The following is a 19,576-nucleotide window of genomic DNA, read 5'->3' as shown; positions in this document are numbered from 1 at the left end:
ATCTCGGGGGCCATCTCCTTTTACCTCAGAGCTGTGAGGTGACCTTTCAGGCGGATACCGGGTGACACTAGAACAACTATTCCTCCCGGGGGACGCAGTACAGGACCGGGTAAGCTGCATCTGCCTTTAGACTAAGGCTTAACCCTTTCCTGGCACATTCTCTGCTGCTGCAGTCAGACTCTGCCGTTAACCCTTTCCGGAGCGCTAAGCAGGCAGCTAAGAAGCACACTATGTTCTATGCCGTGTGTACCACTTGCAAATCTACTCTTGCCTGCGCCAGATTAATCCGTTATGCACGGACTGCGACGCGGCCTGCGCCCAAACGCCTCTCGCCGCCGCTGCTGCAAGTCTTCCTGCGTTTAGTCCCCGAGTGGGCTGCGCCCCTGTCACGGTCGGTGGAGTCACGGACAACAGGCTATAGACTCTCTCCGGGAAGCCTCTTTAAATCAGAGGGCGTCTTCACAGGGAACCGTCCTCCATCAGGGGCAGTACTTGTTCAAGGGACAGTCAAGCAAGAGAGCGGACCCATGACGCGTCCCCCAGTCACGCTCGTGCTTCAGCACCAGCGAGTTCTGTTTCTCGCTCTCACTCTCCTAATGGTGACAGCAAGTACGACTCTGAATTGGAATCTGACGCTTCAGCTCCCCAATCCTCCAACTGACCTAGAGTCGCTTGATTCACTTATAGAATCTGTCATCAGGATTCTGGAGTTAAAGGAGGAAAATACTCCTCCTCCAGCACACGCTTTGTCGTTTAAGAGGACCAAGCGTGTACCAGCCACCCTGATTTTAAGGACATTGTCCAGAGACATAGGGATTGACCACATAAGAGATTCACAGGGCATAAGTCTATTCAGGCTAAATACCCTTTTCACCCAGGACCCTCCTGTATCGAGGCTGGCTTCTAAGACGCTCCTATCCGTTTCGGAAGGTTCCTCGGTCAGAGACCTCTCCGATCGTAAAACTGATTCTCATCCGCTCAGTTTTTGAGGCTTCAGGAGCGGTGTTTTTTCAATCATTTGCAGCGATTTGGGTCACTAAGGCTATGGCCGCTTGGACAGAGGTCTTAATCGCTGCCCTTTAGGGTAGCAATCTCCCTCTGGGAGCTACCAACGTCGCCAGGCTGATAGTTCACGCAGGAGATTTTGTAGTTGATGCCTGTTTTGATGCCGCCAATGGGGCTGCTCAAATTGCCACTGTTGCAATCTCCATTAGAATAGCTCTTTGGCTCCGTGACTGGCGAGCAGACGCCATGTCTAAAAGATCGCTAACTTCTCTACCTTATCAGTCTGGTCGCCTCTTTGGGAGAAGCTGGACCAGCTCACCTCTGATTCTACCGGGGGGGTGGAAGTAATTTCCCTCCTCAGCAAAAGGCTGTTCGGCCGTTTCGGAACCAACAGCTGACGCGATTTCTTTTTCCAATAACTCCTGTTGGACCTTCTCCTCTGACTCTAGTCGGCCCCCGTGCGGAGACGGAGGCACTCAGGTCTCATACAGACCTAATCGCTCTTGGAAGCCCAGACCCTGGGCATCCGGTTCTTGAGGACCCCGATCCCACAAATCTTCTACGCATTGACTTGTTGCGGTATCTGGTGGACGACGGCAGAGTACGAGATAGTCTAATTTCATGCAGTCATCCATGACAAGTGGGTCAGGGAACTGGTGTCCTCCGGATACAACATAAAATTCTCCTTTCCTCCGTCAACACGTTTCTTCCCCAAAAAGTAGACTTCAGGCGCTGCAAAAGGACGGAGTTGTCATTCTGGTCCCTCAGGACGAACGTTTCAGAGGTTTTTATTCAAACCTTTTTGTGGTTCCAAAGAGGGACGGGACGATGCGGCCCATACTGGACCTCAAACTGTTAAATCAGTTGGTCAAGGTACGACGGTTCCGAATGGAATCTCTGATCAGTTGTCACTTCCTTGGAAAAAGGAGAGTTCCTAGCATCCATCCACATCAAGGACGCTTACCTTCACATTCCGATCTGCCCGTCCTGCCAACAGTTCCTACGTTTTGCAATTCATGAGGAACACTTCCTGTTCGTTGCCTTGCCCTTCGGACTCACCACCGCCCCCCAGGGTCTTTGCCATGGTCATGGCAGCTGTCACGACCATTCTTAACTCTCGGGAGTGGTAGTGTGACCGTATCTGGACGTCCTGCTCATCAAGAGCCCATCCTTTCCAGCATGCAAGGAATCCGTAAATATAACAGTTAATGCACTTTCTCGCCTGGGCTGGAAAATAAACTTTGAATAGTCCTTCCCAAAGCCGGCTCAACAGTTTTCCTTTTTGGGAATGATCTTTGATATTTCTCCCTCCAAAGAAGACCCGAGCCTTACAACAAGCAGCGCGGTCTCTCTCTCAACCAGTTTCTCTCTCCATTCGTTTCACCATAAGAATTCTCGGACAGATGGTAGCAGCCATGGAGGCTGTCCCGTTCGCCCAGTTCCATCTCCGTCCCTTGCAACATGTGAGTCTGTTAGCCTGGGACAAGAACCCGTTCTCTCTGGACCGTCGGTTCCTCCTGTCTCTGCGGGTCAGACAAGCCCTCAATTGGTGGACTCTGAAATTCTTCCTGAATCCAGAGAAGTCTTTTCTCCCAGTACAATGGTTGCTTGGTAGTAACCACCGACGCAAGTCTTCTGGGCTGGGGTGTGGTTTTTCGTCACCACACGGCACTAGGTTGGTGGTCTCCTCGAGAGTCTCGTCTCCCCACCAACATCCTAGAGATTCGAGCTATCAGATTAGCCCTACGGAGTTTTCACCATCTCCTTGCAGGCCACTCCCTCAGGATCCAATGTGACAACGCCACAGCTGTGGCGTATATCAACCGCCAGGGGGGAACTCGAAGCAGGATGGCCATGCACGAAGTGAGTCACATTCTCCATTGGGCCGAAACCAATCATTCGCCCATCTCGGCAGTCCACATCCCGGGCGTAGAAGATTGGGCAGCAGATTTTCTCAGCCGCCAGGGCCTGGCCTCGGGAGAGTGGTCTCTTCATCCGGAGGTTTTCAGCAGATTTGCCATCGTTCGGGGACTCCAGATGTGGATCTCATGGCTTTGAGATTAAACAACAAGGTTCTTCAATCCATCGCCCGATCACGTGATCCACGCGCCATCGGTGCGAACGCCCTAGTTCTGTCGTGGCACCAGTTCCGGCTTTAGTACATCTTTCCTCTCTTCCCTTGCTTCCGAGGGTCATCAAGAAGATCAGATCGGAAAGAGTACCAGTGATTCTTGCCGCGCTTGGTACACAGAACTGATTCAACTAGTCGCAGACGTTCCCTGGCATCTTCCAGATTATCCGGATCTGCTCTCTCGGGGTCCGTTTGACCACCAGAACTCCGGGGCCCTGTCCTGAACGGCGTGGCCGTTGAATTCTGGATTTTAACAAAGGCTGGGTTTCCTTACAGCGTGATTTCCACAATGATAGATGCGCATGGACACAGGATTACTAGCACTTATCACCACACCTGGAAAACCTTTTTTCTCGTGGTGCAAGGATCGTGGCCGATTCCCTATGACATTCTCCATTCCTACTATCTTGGAATTCCTTCAATGCAGACTAACGTCGGGCCTCGCACTTAGTTCCCTCAACGGCCAGATCTCAGCCTTGTCAGTGTTATTCCAACGCAGACTTGCAACCAAACCTCAAGTCAAGACATTCCTTCAGGGACTTGCCCATGTCTCGGCTCCTTATATAGACGACCATTGGAACCTGGGGACCTTATCCTGGTTCTTGGGGCCCTACAGTAGGCACCCTTTAAACCCCTCAACGACGTTCCACTGACTGTTCTCTCTTGGAAGGTGGTCTTTCTAGTGACAATTGTGTCAATCCGACGTCTTTCAGAATCGGCGGCTTTATCCTGCCGCCCTCTGTTCCTGAATTTTCATCAGTACAAGGAAGTCCTCAAGACGGCTCTGTCCTTCCTGCCCAAGGTCTTATCCTCTTTCCACCTCACTGAGGAAATTGTTTTGCCTTCTTTTTGTCCAGCACCAGTCCATCGTATTGAGGAAGTCCTCCACACTCTGGATGTGGTTAGGGCTCTGAGATGGGACATCTCGCGGATGGCTCCCTTCTGCAAGTCAAATGCCCTGTTCATACTTCCAGACGGGCATAAGAAGAGGCTAGCCGCTTTGAAAGCAACGCTACCCAGGTGGATCCGCCTCGTGTTAGGAACGCGCCTGTCCCAGCAGGGATTACGGCACATTCTACCCCCTCAGTGGGCGCCCCTTGGGCCATTCGGCACCAGGCCTCGGCAGTACAGGTCTGCAAAGCTGCGACTTGGTCCAGTCTGCATACATTTACAAAGCATTACCTAATTCATTCTCAGGCCTCTGCGGATGCAGCGCTCGGCAGACGCATCCTGCAAGTGGCAGTACCTCAATCAGTGGTACATGGGGTTTTAGCACATGTATGCTCCCCACCCAAGGACTGCTTTAGAACGTCCCACGGTCTCTGTGTCTCCAATGAGGCGTAGGAGAAATAGGGATTTTTGTGTACTCATCGTAAAATCCTTATCTCCGAGCCATTCATTGGGAGACACAGCACCCACCCTGTTTAGCATCTTTATGTTGTGACATAGTTATTGTTCAACTGTTTAAGCTCCTACTGCTTTTTCACCGAACGGATGAGATCTCGTCCAGTGAGAGGGTGTATGCTGCAGGGGAGGAGTTAACTTTTTCTAGTTTACTTAGTGTCCTCCTAGTGGCAGGAAAGCATAACATCCACGGTCTCTGTGTCCCCCAATGAATGGCACGGAGTAAAGGATTTTACGGTGAGTACACAAATCCCTATTTTTTTTTTCTAGATCCTGGACAACCTCTTTAACATAAGAACAGATGGCCGAATGCAGCAAGAGTTGCATCAAACAACAATAACATTGGCCTGAGCATTGCATGCTTTACCAATGGTCATATTAAAGAAATTAGACTTGCATGAAAACAACCACTTCTGTGTGTAGTCTCCACCACCCCTAGTTTTGCTTGATTTTAAATTTAGTTCTAAAACCTGCAGAATTGTGAATTCAGCTCTTGATTAAAACAACTGTAGCTCCGTATTGATACCATATAAGTAATTGTGTATATGTTGCTTTTTATGTAGAATTTAAAATGAACGTATTAACCCAACTTCATTGTAATTTGTTACAAAACCTTTTGGAGATTTTTACAGTTAACTTCCGTTGGTTGCTCACTTGTGAGGTGACACTCAATGTATGAGACTATTTTGATTCCTGTGTGTGGAACAGCTATGAACCAGGTTTATGGATCACAGTTAGTCTTTTTTTTTTTTTTCCCACCCTCTAATCAGGTCCTTTGCCAAAAACCTTTGACGATTTCTGGCGTATGGTGTGGGAACAAAGAGTTTTAATCATTGTTATGACAACAAGGTAAGTATACTTGTACAGCATATTGCAGTATGTCTGTAGGATGACTTGTACTAGTAGATGGTGGGTTTCACCATGGAGATCGCTTTAAACAGTTGAAAAAGTTATTCTCCATTTTCAGGAAAAATTTTGGAAACAGGCAAGCAATGGTATCAAATAACACAATAAGCATTACTTACTGCTTTTCCGCTGACCCCGCAGCAGTCACTCGCTGTCTAGTACATGAGACCATTGCAGTCATTGGTCTCCACAGTGATTCCGTGGAAGACAGCATGAGACTACTGCTGAGCCTACTGGTTATTTACAGGCCTGCAACAGTGAAGACATAGCACTGGAATGGCAATGGGTATGTACGTAATGTTTATTGCGTTAGTTTAAAGCATTACTGACAACCTCTTTAGTCAGTTACATTGCTATCGATCATTTTGCTGATCTGGTCTAGCACATTTGTTTTTCTTTTCAATTGGGTGTTAGCTCTTTTTTTGTGTCTTTCTCATCTTGTAGAGTAATAGAAAGAGGACGAATAAAATGTGGACAATACTGGCCTCTGGAAGCTGGAAGAAGTGAGGATTCTGGGCACTTTATTATCAGGAACATTCATATAGACCTCTTCCAAGACTTCAAGCTAACCCATCTGGATCTCTATAATAAACAGGTACATAATGAACTCACCAGTTTGGCCTGACCTTGGAACCCTGATCAAGAGCATCTTGTGCATCATTATCGTAGTCTGCATCACCATTGTGAGCCAGTGGAATTAAAAGTGTAATTTAAAATTGGTTTGCATTAAGTGAAATCTTACACATTTGTTATACTTTCCTTCTCTCAGACACCTTCCAATATCTACTGTCTTTTGGTTTTGTTTTTTTTCCAGACCAATGAAAGTCGAAGTGTTGCCCATTACCAATACATGAGTTGGCCTGATTTCGGTGTGCCTAAATCTGCTTCTGCCATGTTGGACTTCAGAGCCCAAGTGAAGCAACATCAAGCCATGGCTGTGCAAGCATTGGGGTCAGAGTGGACTGGACATCCTGCTGGGCCACCCATAGTGATCCACTGCAGTGCAGGCATTGGAAGAACAGGTGAATGTTACCGCAGTTGGTGCACAATACTTGTGGTGGTGCCTCCCCAAATATTGTATGAAAGAGGGGAGTGCATAAACTGCTCTGAAGTGTGGCTTTAATGTTTTTGGGTTTTTTTTTATTTATTTTACAGTGTCCGTTTAGTATACAGCATTATCTCTATATATAAAAGTGAATGTGTGCGTGTATCACCAACCAATCACAAGGCATCTTTCATTTTACCAGAGCTGTTCAAAAGAATGAGCTGTGATTGGTTGCTATGAGCAACAGTTTTCCTTGCAAACAATCACTAAGCATCTCTCATTTCACCAGAGCTGGTTAAAAGAAGCTGAGCTGTGATTGGTTGCTATGACCAACAGTTTTCCCACTTGACAACACCTCAGCAGACACTGACATGGTGGGAGAAATATAGCATCCCTGGGAACATAAGCTCCCAGCCATTGTCTGCCCCCCTGAAAGGAGCAGAGAGCACATGGCAGAAATGAATCACCCCCTCCCGTGCCCATATACGCATCACACATTCTCCATCCCGTAGGCACATCTTCCCTCTTAAAGGGATCATTGGTATGGAAGTCAGAGCAAATCCATCCAGCGCTTTGGTTTTGACCTCAGGCCTCTCTTAAAGGGATCCCCGATATGGAAGTTAGGACAGTTTCACTCAGCTCTGTGGTTCTGACCCCAGGGTCTCTTAAAGGGATCATTGGTATGGAATTTAGGGCAAATCCACTCTGCGCTTTGGTACTGACCCCAGGCCTTTCTTAAAGGGATCTCCGGTATGGAAGTTAGGGTAAATCCCTCAGCGCTCTGATTCTCACCCCAGGCTTCTATTAAAGGGATCATTGGTATGGAAGTCAGGGCAAATCTATCCAGTGCTTTAATTCTGACCGCAGGCATCTCTTAAAGGGATCCCCGGTATGGAAGTCAGGGCAGTTGCCTTCAAATGCTCTGGTACTGACCCCAGGCTCTCTTAAAGGGAGGTCCACCTTTTGCGGCAATTACATCCTCAATTCTCCGAGGTATGGATTCATACAAGGTGTGAATTGTTTCCAAAGGAATTGTAGTCCATTCTTCAGTTAAAACACCCTCCAGTTGTTTGAGCGACGATAGCATCGGAAATCGACGTCTAACTTGAATCTCTAAAATCGACCATAAATGCTCAATGTTGAGGTCAGGGGATTGTGGGGGCCAGATGAGATGCTCAACTTCATTACAATGTTCCTTGTGCCATGCTTTAACGATTCTAGCTGTATGAATTGGTGCATTATCATCCTGAAATATGGCGTTCCCCTCCGGGAACAGTGCTTGAACCATAGGATGCACTTGGTCGCCCAAAATGCCTAAATCTCGGCTGTTAATTCTTCCATGAAGGGATATCATTGGCCTGGCGGATCTCCACGAAATAGCACCCCAGATCATCACAGAACCTCCGCCATGTTTTACAGTTGGGAGAAGGCACTCTGGATGGAATGCTTCTTTCGGCTGTCTCCAAACGTACACTCGGTCGGAAATAGGGTAAACGATGATTCGTCTGAGAATCACATGTTTCCACTGCTCGAGGGGCCAATTCTGGAGGTTTCTACACCACTCTAAACACTTGGAAACATTTGTCATTGAGAGCAGCGGTTGGTGTTCATTGAGCTCAGCAGTGTATTTCGGAGCCGTGCTGCGAGTGCGCGCAGGCAAGGTAAGTAGGATGTATTTTGTTTTGTTTTTTGTAATGCTTTTTTTGATGGGGGGCCATACATGCAAGGATAGTTATGAGGAACCATGCATACAAGAATAGGGATGAGCCGCCATTCATACAAGGTTAGGGATGAGGAGCCATACAGTGTGGAGCATAATGTATTATACTGCATGGAGCACGATGTGGGGCCCATTACACTTTACGCAAGACTATGTGAGGGCCATTACACTGTATGGAGGACTTTGTGGAACCATTAGGCTAAGTGCACACGTACCGGAATTCTCGTGGAAATTAACGCGAGAATTCCGGAATTCCAGTCCGCGGGAAAATCGCATTTTAAATTCCCGCGATTTTCCCGCGGAAAAACTAGCATTTTGCAAGCGTATTTAGCTTGCAAAATGCTAGCGTTTTCCAAGCGATCTGTAGCATCGCTTGGAGAACTGATTGACAGGTTGGTCACACTCGTCAAACATAGTGTTTGACGAGTGTGACCAACTTTTTACTACTGAGGCCGCCTATGCGGCATCAGTAGTAAAAGATAGAATGTAAAAAAAAATAAAAAATATTGTTGTTCTTACCCTCCGACGTCCCGCGCATCCGTTCCCAGTAGTCCTTTGCGAAAATGCCCGCGATGACGTCAGTTCTCGCGGGATCGCGACGTCTCGCGGTAATTCGCGCGAATGACCGCGAGACTTCGCGATCCCGCGAGAACGGACGCCATCGCGGGCATTTTCGCAAAGGACTACTGGGAACGGAGCGTGAAGAGAAGCGGGAAGACTGCGCGGGACGCCGGAGGGTGAGAATAACAATATTTTTTATTTTTAAATTCTTTTTTTTACAGGGATATGGTACCCAAAGCCCGGAGGACAGTCTCCTCTCCTCCGGACCATGGGTACCATCCGCAAATGTTCTGCTTACTTTCCGCATGTTGTGCACAGCCACATGCGGGAAATAAGCGGAACAATGCATTCCTATGGGTGCGGGATCGCCGCGATTCCGCAAATTAATGAGCATGCTGCGGTTTTTACCGCGAAGCGATTCCGCCGCGGTAAAAACCGCAGCATTAGCACAGCATTGCGGAATCCCATAGGAATGCATGGGATGCTTATTTTTCGCGTTTTCGCGGCAAAATAACGCGGTTAAAACCGCCGCGGAAACGCAAAAAAAACGCCACGTGTGAACCCAGCCTTATACTTCCCCTTCATGACCAAGCCTATTTTGACCTTAATGACCAGGCCATTTTTTACAATTCTGAACCAGTGAGGTAATAACTCTGGAACGCTTCAACGCATCCTAGCGATTCTGAGTTTGTGTTTTCGTGACATATTGGGCTTCATGTTAGTGGTAAATTTAGGGCGATAATTTTTGCGTTTATTTGTGAAAAAAACGGAAATTTGGCAATTTTCAAATTTTTAATTTTTATTCTGTTAAACCAGAGTTATGTGACACAAAATAGTTAATAAATAACATTTCCCATATGTCTACTTTACATCAGCACAATTTTGGAAGCAAAAATTTTTTTTGTTAGGAAGTTATAAGGGTTAAAAGTTGACCAGCGATTTCTCATTTTTACAACACCATTTTTTTTTAGGGACCACCTCACATTTGAAGTCACTTTAAGGGGTCTATATGGCAAAAAATACCCAAAAGTGACACCATTCTAAAAACTGCACCCCTCAAGCTACTCAAAACTACATTCAAGAAGATTATTAACCCTTCAGGTGCTTCACAGGGACTAAAGCAATGTGGAAGGAAAAAATTGACATTTTAATTTTTCCAACAAAAAATTTTATTTTAGCATCAATTTTTTCATTTTCACATGGGCAACAGGATAAAATGGATCCTAAAATTTGTTGGGCAATTTCTCCTGAGTATACCGAAACTTCATATGTGGTCATAATCCACTGTTTGGGCGCACGGCAGGGCCCAGAAGGGAAGGAGCGCCATTTGACTTTTGAATGGAAAATTAGCTCCAATCGTTAGCGGACACCATGTCGTGTTTGGAGAGCCCCTGTGTGCCTAAACAATGGAGTAACCCCACAAGTGACCCCATTTTGGAAACTAGACCCCCACGGAACTTATCTAGATGTGTGGTGAGCACTTTGAACCCCCAAGTGCTTCACAGAAGTTTATAACTTGGAGCCGTAAAAATAAAAAAATCATATTTTTTTTCACAAAAAAGACCTTTTTGCCCCTTTTTTTTTTTTTTTTTTTTTTATTTTACCAAGGTTAGCAAGAGGAAATGGACCCCAGAAGTTGTTGTTCAATTTGTCCTGAGTATGCGGATACCCCATATCTGGGGGAAACCTCTGTTTCGGTGCACGGTAGAGCTTGGAAGGGAAAGAGCACGTTTTGACTTTTTCAACGCAGAATTGGCTGGAATTGAGATCGGACACCATGTTACGTTTGGCGAGCCCCTGATGTGCCCAAACAGTGGAAACTGCCCACAAGTGACACCATTTTGGAAACTAGACCCCCTAAGGAACTTATCTAGATGTGTGGTGAGCACTTTGAACCCCAAAGTGCTTCACAGAAGTGTATAACACAGAGCCGTGAAAATAAAAAAATCATTTTTTTTCCTCCAAAAAATGATTTTTTAGCCTGCAATTTTTTTTATTTTTACAAATGTAACGGGAGAAATTGGACGACAAAAGTTGTTGTCCAGTTTATCCTGAGTACGCTGGTACCCCATATGTGGGGGAGAACCACTGTTTGGGAACACGTCGGGGCTCGGAAGGGAAGTAGTGACGTTTTGAAATGCCGACTTGATGGAATTATCTGCGGGCGTCAAGTTACATTTGCAGAGCCTCTGATGTGCCTAAACAGTGGAAACTCCCCCAAAAGTGACATCATGTTGAAAACTAGACCCCCTAAGGAACTTATCTAGATATGTGGTGAGCTCTTTGAACTCCAAAAGTGCTTCACAGAAATTTTTATAACGCAGAGCCGTGAAAATAAAATCATTTTTTTTCCTCAAATTATTTTTTAGCCCGCAATATTTTATTTTCACAAATGTAACAGGAGAAATTAGACCCCAAAAGTTGTTGTCCAGTTTGTCCTGAGTACGCTGGTACCCCATATGTGGGGGTAAACCTCTGTTTGGGTACACGAAAGAGCGCAGTTTGACTTTTTCAACGCAGAATTGGCTGGAGTTACGATCGGTCACCATGTTGCATTTGCAGAGCCCCTGATGTGCCTAAACAGTGGAAACCCCCCACAAGTGACACCATTTTGGAAACTAGACCCCCTAAGGAACTTATCTAGATGTGTGGTGAGCTCTTTGAACCACCAAGTGCTTCACAGAAGCTTATAACTCAGAGCCATGAAAATAAAAAATCATTTTTTTTCCCCACAAATATCATTTTTTAGCCCCCAATTTTTTATTTTCCCAAGGGTATCAGGAGAAATTAGACCACCAAAGTTGTGCAATTTTTCCTGAGTGCGCTGATACCCCATATGTTGGGGTAAACCATTGTTTGGATACATGTTGGGGCTCGGAAGGGAGGGGGAGCACTGTTTGACTTTTTGGACGCAAAATTGGATGGAATCAATGGTGGCGCCATGTCGCATTTGGAGACCACCTGATATGCCTAAATAGCGGAAACCCTCTCAATTCTAACTCAACCCTAATCCCAACCCTAAGCCTAACCCTAATTCCAATCCTAACCCCAACTGCAACCCTAAAGGGCACGTTACACGTAGTGATATCGCTAGCAATATCGCTGTAACGTCACTGGTTTTGTGACGTAGCAGCGATATTGCTAGCGATATCGCTACATGTGACACCTCCGACCGGCTCCCCCGCGATGATCGCTGATCGCGCGAGAACGGCCTGGGCCATTTCTCGCCGGCCGATTCCTGCTGTGCTTCCTGTGGTGCCGACGAGCGACGCTTGGACGCGGGCGGGAGGACGTTAGGATCGCCTCGTCTGAGAGGTAAGGAGCGACCCCCGACCACTGTCATGTAGCTGGTGTGATCTGCCTGTGTGGCAGCTCACTAGCGACCACTTAGCGATGCACCAGCGATCCATATCGTTGTCGGGATCGCTAGTGCATCGCTACGTGTAACGGTACCCTAACCCTGATTGCAACCCTAACCCTGATTGCAAACCTGACCCTAATTCTAACCCTAACCCGAAAGGAAAAATAGAAAAAATATATATTTTCTTTATTTTATTGTGTGTCCCTAGCTAAGGGGGTGATAAAGGGGGGCTTTATTTACGTTTTTTTGTGTTTTGATCACTGTGATAGTTTATCACAGTGATCAAAGTGTACCTGTAAAAAGAATGAATGAATCTGCTGACCGACAGATTCGCGCGGCACACTGCGCATTTTGTAAGATGGAGGCGCCCATGGAGAGAAGACGGCGGGACACCGGGACTCATGAGGTACCGGGGGGGGGGGGGGGGGCTACGTGTAACGGTACCCTAATTGCAACCCTAACCCTGATTGCAAACCTAACCCTAATTCTAACCCTAACGGAAAAATAAAAATAAAATTTCTTTATTTTATGTGTCCCTAGCTAAGGGGGTGATAAAGGGGGGCTTTATTTGCTTTTTTTTTTGTATTTTGATCACTGTGATAGTCGAGGGGGAGCAGATTATTGCGGCGGCTGCCGATCGCCGCCGTCAGAAGGTGTGTGTGGGGGGGGGGTCGTATCACGATCTCCAGCCATGTCCGATGCTGTTGCAGCATCGGCCATGGCTGGATAGTAATATTTCATCAAATTTCATTGATGAAATATTACTATCGCTCTGATTGGCTGTTTCACTTTTAACAGCCAATCAGAGCGATCGTAGCCACGTGGGGGCGAAGCCACCCCCCCTGTGGTAAAGTACAAAGCCCCCTGTATCTGTGGGTCGGGTGACCTTTCAGTGACCCCGGTCACCCGACCTGCAGGGGAGGGGGGCTTTAAACTCATGACGCCACATAGGCGTCACTGGTCATAATGGCACAGGTATTCATGACGCCTATGTGGCGTCATTGGTCGGGAAGGGGTTAATGGAGATCTATATGGATCCATTGTACTGTATGGAGAACTTTATGTGCCCGTTATACTGTATGGAGGGCTGTGTGGGGATTACAGTTGGAGAATCATACTGGGATGGGGTTACCATTCTTTGTTGGAGGAATTGAGGGGGGGTACAGTAGGGTCATCATACTGTACGTGTGGAAGAGTTCACTGTGGGGGGTATCATACTGTCTGGGAGCACTTTTGTTTGCGTAATACTTTATCTGTTTTATTCAAAGTTTTGTTTTTTTTTTACCCTTTGTTATTACATATTTAGATTAGGCCATTGGGCCATGTGCATTTTACTGCTGTTACATAACATATTATTATAATCCACTATAATTCCAAAAGTTAATTGTTTTATTTGATAAGGAAAAACTTCCTCAATTGTAGACATTTTTTTAACAAATATCAAGGTTGGTCTGCAACTTTCCGCAAGCTTTTAACTTTGACACTCTGTGCATTTGCATTTGTTATCCCTGCCTTTTAAAGGGTTTGTTTTCATCATGATAAAGGGTTACAGTTGCAAAGAGGACGGAGGCGTGGTTTGCAGGGGAAGGGAGCAGGCCTGTGCTTCAGGAGCTCCTGAAAAATCGCCTACTTAAGCTACTAAAAGCTTACTAAAAGTGGAATTTTTTGGATTAAAAGCTGAAGAAATATGCCTGGAACTGACTACAGGATGCATGGACTCAGATCTACAAAAAAAAATCCCCTAACAAGACATGTGAATGGTCGGGGAGAACCTGGCAGGGGCCCACTCCCAGCTGGAGGACAACACAGACCGATGCTACAAGCAAAAGCCTCCAGCTCACCAGCAGTAAAATCGGGACTCCCAAGAGACTTACAGGCCCATGGGTCGCCCTCGGAGAAGCCGACGCATGTTGCGGCTCCACTACCAGCTGACGGTAATGTGAGGAAGCGCTCAGGCGTTAGGAAACCACTGATGTGGCAGGGAAGAGACAATGGTGACTCAGCAGCTTCAGCCCTGGGGCCACAGCTGATTGTAGAGACTTCCATAGCGCAGGGAGACCCAGGAGAGACCCACCATCTGGATGCCCCAGGAGACTCACCAGCCCACAGGTTGCCCCCAGAGGAACTGATGTCTGTATCTGCTCTGCTGCCTGCTGGCAGCAATGTGAGGAAGTGCCCAGGAGCCGCCGTGTGTTCAGAAGCAGGGGAACAGCTGATGAGGCTGGGTAGAGAGAGCAGTGACTCAGCAACTTCAGCTCTGCAGTCACAGCTGATTACAGAGACTTCAACAGCACTGCGAGACACAGCAGGGACCCTCAGTTTAGATGCCCCAGTGTTTGTGCCAAGATCAGCTCGTAGTGAAGAGTCGGGCATTGGAACCGCAGGTAAAACCAGAGGAGGGTGCCTGTCAGCTGCTGCACACCAGGGAGAAACGAGACTGCCACTCCGGGGAGGGGGATCACTGTGAGGCTGGGAAGAGACAGATTTTAGGCAATGAACCCCCTGTGTATACCACAAATAAAGATGAGCTTTTTACTTTAATTAGAGAGACTGCTAATTTAATACAGGAGATGGGAAGCAACACACAGCAATTCTTTCATACACCCACAGAGCTAAAATCTCCCCCTGATGACAAAATACAAGCTGACAGGTCAGAGGAATATAGATCTGTTCCAGGGGTTAATAATGGAGAGATATCCCCTAACCCATTTGTTAGTATTCCTATGCTTAAAGGGGAAGTGGATCAATTTACTGAGGGAGTGCAGCAGAATGGAGCTGCTAACACACATGATGGTAAAAGTTCTGATCTTTCTCAGTCATCCTTGGGGGACTATTGTGACATGAATCTCCATTTGGATCAAGGCGGAAATTCTTTAAATTCCTCAAGTCCTTTGGAAGATCTTGATAGTCTGTATTCAGAGGAGTTTGTGGTGGAGGCTTTCATATAATGATCATGGGAGCGATTCCTCTATGGACAGGGTGTCTAATGAGACTTCTTCCTCACGTTCATCTTTAGAGGTAAAGGACAGGCTCGAGAAAATTACCTCATTATTAGATGACATACCTGCCTCAGATGACTATCCCACAGAAGGCTTTGTAGCCAGGATGTTTAGAGCTTTTTTGGAATCTTTGGATGTTTCCGTTTGAAATCACGTTGTCCAGGGAAACCCACTTAAGCAACATACAGAATCTAAGGCATCTGAGGTTTTTGTAAAAAATTTCTTTAAAGACACCTTGCTGCGTTTAACTGATGATTCCTATCCAAATTCCACTAAGGATTTTGATAAATTTACAAAAAATACCGGATTCTCTTAAAAATCATGACACTATAGATTCAAAACTACCTCAGATCCTCCTACATTCACGGAATCAATGGATAAATTACGAAAAGACATTATCTCCTTTAGGGATTCCTTGGCTAGTTTTGAGGATTATAAGCGGAGAAATAACATAAAGATTAGAGGAATCCCTGAATCAGTGCAGTCCTCACAACTGAAAGAATACATTTCCATGATGACCTCCCATTTGATCCCAAATCTTAAAGAAACCAATTTGATTGAAAAAGCTTTCAGAATACGTAGACCGCCTTCACTGCCCTCAAGTGTAAGCAGAGACGTTATTGTCTCATTTTACCCCAATTGGGTAAGGAATACACTTTTAGAGATATCAAAAGACCCGCTACTACTACAGTCTCCATATAAACACCTGATGTTCTTTAAGGACCTGTCTAGATCAACCCTACATAAACGCAAGCTGTTTCAATTTACCACCCGTAAGCTCCTGTGTAGCGGAATCTCTTATAACTGGACTCAATTTTCTACTTTGCAAGTGAAGTTTGCATCCAGAATAATTCCTGTTTCCTCACCAGAAGAGGGAATCAACTTTTTAATATCTGCTGGAATAATCTCTTCTGGGGCCTCAATTGGATCCTCCTCACCGCCCAATTCAGATCCGTGTCCAAACTGAGTGTCTTGAGGTTTATAAGTATTTTGATTGGCAAAGAAGTATTTTCCACTTTATGGCTTTTGAATGAACCGGACTTTACCTCCCCAAGGTCTTAGGGTCACTTATATGTGTACCCGGACGCGACAGGTCTATATATATTTATTAAGCGATTACTTGCAGTGATCTGTAGTCTCAAGTATTGTAAAACTATATACTTTGTGTACTGTCTTTTTGTTTTTTAACAAGTGTTGGCGTTTATAATAAGCAACTTTCTCAGCTTCTGTATTAAACTGTATGTGTTTTGCTAGGAGTAACTTAGGATTCATTGAGGTATATTGTTGTATTGCTTTTTTATTTACAGGTGTTGGTAATAAGCAACTTAAACCTTGTGCAGATTTACTGTATGATATGCACACAATCCTTTACTGGATACTTTATTAAGCTTTACGTGTTCAACTGTATATAACCCATGATAGTGTATATACAGTCATATGTAAAAGTTTGGGCACCCCTATTAATGTTAACTTTTTTTTTTTTATAACAATTTTGGTTTTTGCAACAGGTATTTCAGTTTCATATATCTAATAACTGATGGACTCCGTTATATTTCTGGATTCAAATGAGGTTTATTGTACTAACAGAAAATGTGCAATCTGCATTTAAACAAAATTTGACCGGTGCAAAAGTATGGGCACCCTTATCATTTTCTTGATTTGATCACTCCTAACTACTTTTTACTGACTTCCTGAAGCACTAAATTGGTTTTGTAACCTCATTGAGCTTTGAACTTCATAGCCAGATGTATCAAATCATGAGAAAAGGTATTTAAAGTGGCCACTTGCAAGTAGTTCTCCTATTTGATTCTCCTATGAAGAGTGGCATCATGGGCTCCTCAAAACAACTCTCAAATGATCTGAAAAAAAAGATTATTCAACATAGCTTTTCAGGGGAAGGATACAAAAAGTTGTCTCAGAGATTTAACCAGTCAGTTTCCACTGTGAGGAACATAGTAAGGAAATGGAAGAACACAGGTACAGTTCTTGTTAAGCCCAGAAGTGGCAGGCCAAGAAAAATATCAGAAAGGCAGAGAAGAAGAATGGTGAGAACAGTCAAGGACAATCCACAGACCACCTCCAAAGACCTGCAGCATCATCTTGCTGCAGATGGTGTCACTGTGCATCGGTCAACAATACAGCGCATGCATAACGCCTTTTTGTATGACCAAACAACTCAATCTGTGTTTCATCAGTCCACAGGACCTTCTTCCAAAATGTAACTGGCTTGTCCAAATGTGCTTTTGCATACCTCAGGCAACTCTGTTTGTGGCGTGCTTGCAGAAACGGCTTCTTTCGCATCACTCTCCCATACAGCTTCTCCTTGTGCAAAGTGCGCTGTATTGTTGACCGATGCACAGTGACACCATCTGCAGCAAGATGATGCTGCAGGTCTTTGGAGGTGGTCTGTGGATTGTCCTTGACTGTTCTCACCATTCTTCTTCTCTGCCTTTCTGATATTTTTCTTGGCCTGCCACTTCTGGGCTTAACAAGAACTGTACCTGTGTTCTTCCATTTCCTTACTATGTTCCTCACAGTGGAAACTGACAGGTTAAATCTCTGAGACAACTTTTTGTATCCTTCCCCTGAAAAGCTATGTTGAATAATCTTTATTTTCAGATCCTTTGAGAGTTGTTTTGAGGAGCCCATGATGCCACTCTTCATAGGAGAATCAAATAGGAGAACTACTTGCAAGTGGCCACTTTAAATACCTTTTCTCATGATTTGATACATCTGGCTATGAAGTTCAAAGCTCAATGAGGTTACAAAACCAATTTAGTGCTTCAGGAAGTCAGTAAAAAGTAGTTAGGAGTGTTCAAATCAAGAAAATGATAAGGGTGCCCATACTTTTGCACCGGTCAAATTTTGTTTAAATGCAGATTGCACATTTTCTGTTAGTACAATAAACCTCATTTGAATCCAGAAATATAACTGAGTCCATCAGTGATTAGATATATGAAACTGAAATACCTGTTGCAAAAACCAAAATTGTTATAAAGAAAAAAGGTTAACATTAATAGGGGTGCCCAAACTTTTACATATGACTGTATGTATGCCTGTCTTTCCCCTATCTTTATAGGGTTTTTTTTTTTTGTTTTTTTTTTTTTTACTACTTTCCCCATCCCTTCTTTCCCTTGTTCCATTGCCCTTTCCTCCTTATCACCTTACTTTCCTACCTCTTTTCCCTACCCTTTACCCATACCTTTTAAAAAAATTTAAAATACCAATAAAGATCATTTGAAAACAGTTGCAAAGAGGTTGTGAAAACAAACAACTATTTCAATTTTACTTTTGATTAAGAATCCTCTCCATTCTCAAGAACAGACCTTCGCTACACTTGGTGGCTAGAATCTTGGGCTTGGAGTGCAGCGCTTACAAGCTCTTTGATATTGACTCTATAGCGCGCTAAGGTACGAGTTGTCTTTCTAATCTAAAACCTCAGTATTCAGGTTAAATTGCCTGTTGGCACTTTGCGAAAAATAATTGGGTTTTGGATTGCAGTTTGGGTACTCGGTCTCTAAAAGGTTTGCCATTACTGCCCTATTCCTACTATAAAAAAAAAAATGGGGTCCGCACACCTTCAGTATTAAATTAATGTACAGGTGCACAGATGCACTATGTGGCCAATATACAAATATACACATGCACACTGCGACTAATGAATACATGAACGCAGGGTGCCAACACACCGTCTATGTATATGTTTGTATATTGGCCACATAGCGTATCTGTGCACCTGTACAATGATGTATTACAGAAGGTGTGCGGGCCCTATTTTTTTTTTTTTTTATACTGAGGTCAGGGCACTGTGGGGGGCCATTTCATCACTTCCAGGACTCTGTTCTTCATTATTCTGAACATAGTTTGATATTAGCACTCAATTGGTGAAGCAATTTGACGGTTCTTTTATTTGCATCCAGACAAACAAAAAAAACTTTTGAACGTTTTTGTTCCTACACTGGACCTTCCTCAGAAGATTATTTTCATAGAAGATTATTTTCATAGAAGATTACTAGAAGATGAGCTGTGAAAGCAAACCCATATTTTGATGGGTCAAATGTCCATGAAAGCTATCCTGTGATACTGGATGTGCTTGAATTTGTAGTGTGGGCTATCTTGCGTTTGGCAGAGAGTGGCACACAGAAAAAAGGTGGCACCATGAGGTAGCCAGAGGAAAAATAATCCCTTGATGAATGCCTCAAAAAGGCAATCAACGGAAGTGCGCTTCTATGGGTGGCAAAAGTATTGCGTATGAATTGCGCTGTAGTATAATTGGCCTGTAGCAGGAGCCCAACTGAATACTGTGGACCAACAAGTAGTAAAGCCACGTTCATAGGAATGACAACTGTATTGCCCCAGAATGGCGCTTAAGTCAGGACCTGGAGCAGATGTGTGCTGCTCTGTGTGGAAACACTATGTAGTGTTATGATACTGTACCACAGCG

At 44.9% G+C, this 19,576-nt stretch overlaps 1 protein-coding gene across 1 annotated transcript in view; it reads left to right on the top strand.

The window, feature by feature from the left end:
- The window catches only part of LOC141047179 (tyrosine-protein phosphatase non-receptor type 9-like), a 96,612-nt gene that overhangs the window by 73,506 nt on the left and 3,530 nt on the right, over nt 1-19,576 (top strand). Inside the window, exons 10-12 of the mRNA XM_073542138.1 lie at nt 5,311-5,389; nt 5,891-6,041; nt 6,261-6,468. Coding sequence (XP_073398239.1) covers nt 5,311-5,389; nt 5,891-6,041; nt 6,261-6,468 — 438 coding nt within the window. The remainder of the gene's footprint in view (nt 1-5,310; nt 5,390-5,890; nt 6,042-6,260; nt 6,469-19,576) is intronic.

Source organism: Dendrobates tinctorius, unplaced genomic scaffold, assembly GCF_039654945.1.
Source record: "Dendrobates tinctorius isolate UK_male_01 unplaced genomic scaffold, ASM3965494v1 ptg000011l, whole genome shotgun sequence".
Lineage (NCBI taxonomy): Eukaryota > Metazoa > Chordata > Amphibia > Anura > Dendrobatidae > Dendrobates > Dendrobates tinctorius.
The sequence above is the reverse complement of the archived record's forward strand: the minus strand, read 5'-3'. Positions and strand labels throughout refer to the sequence as shown.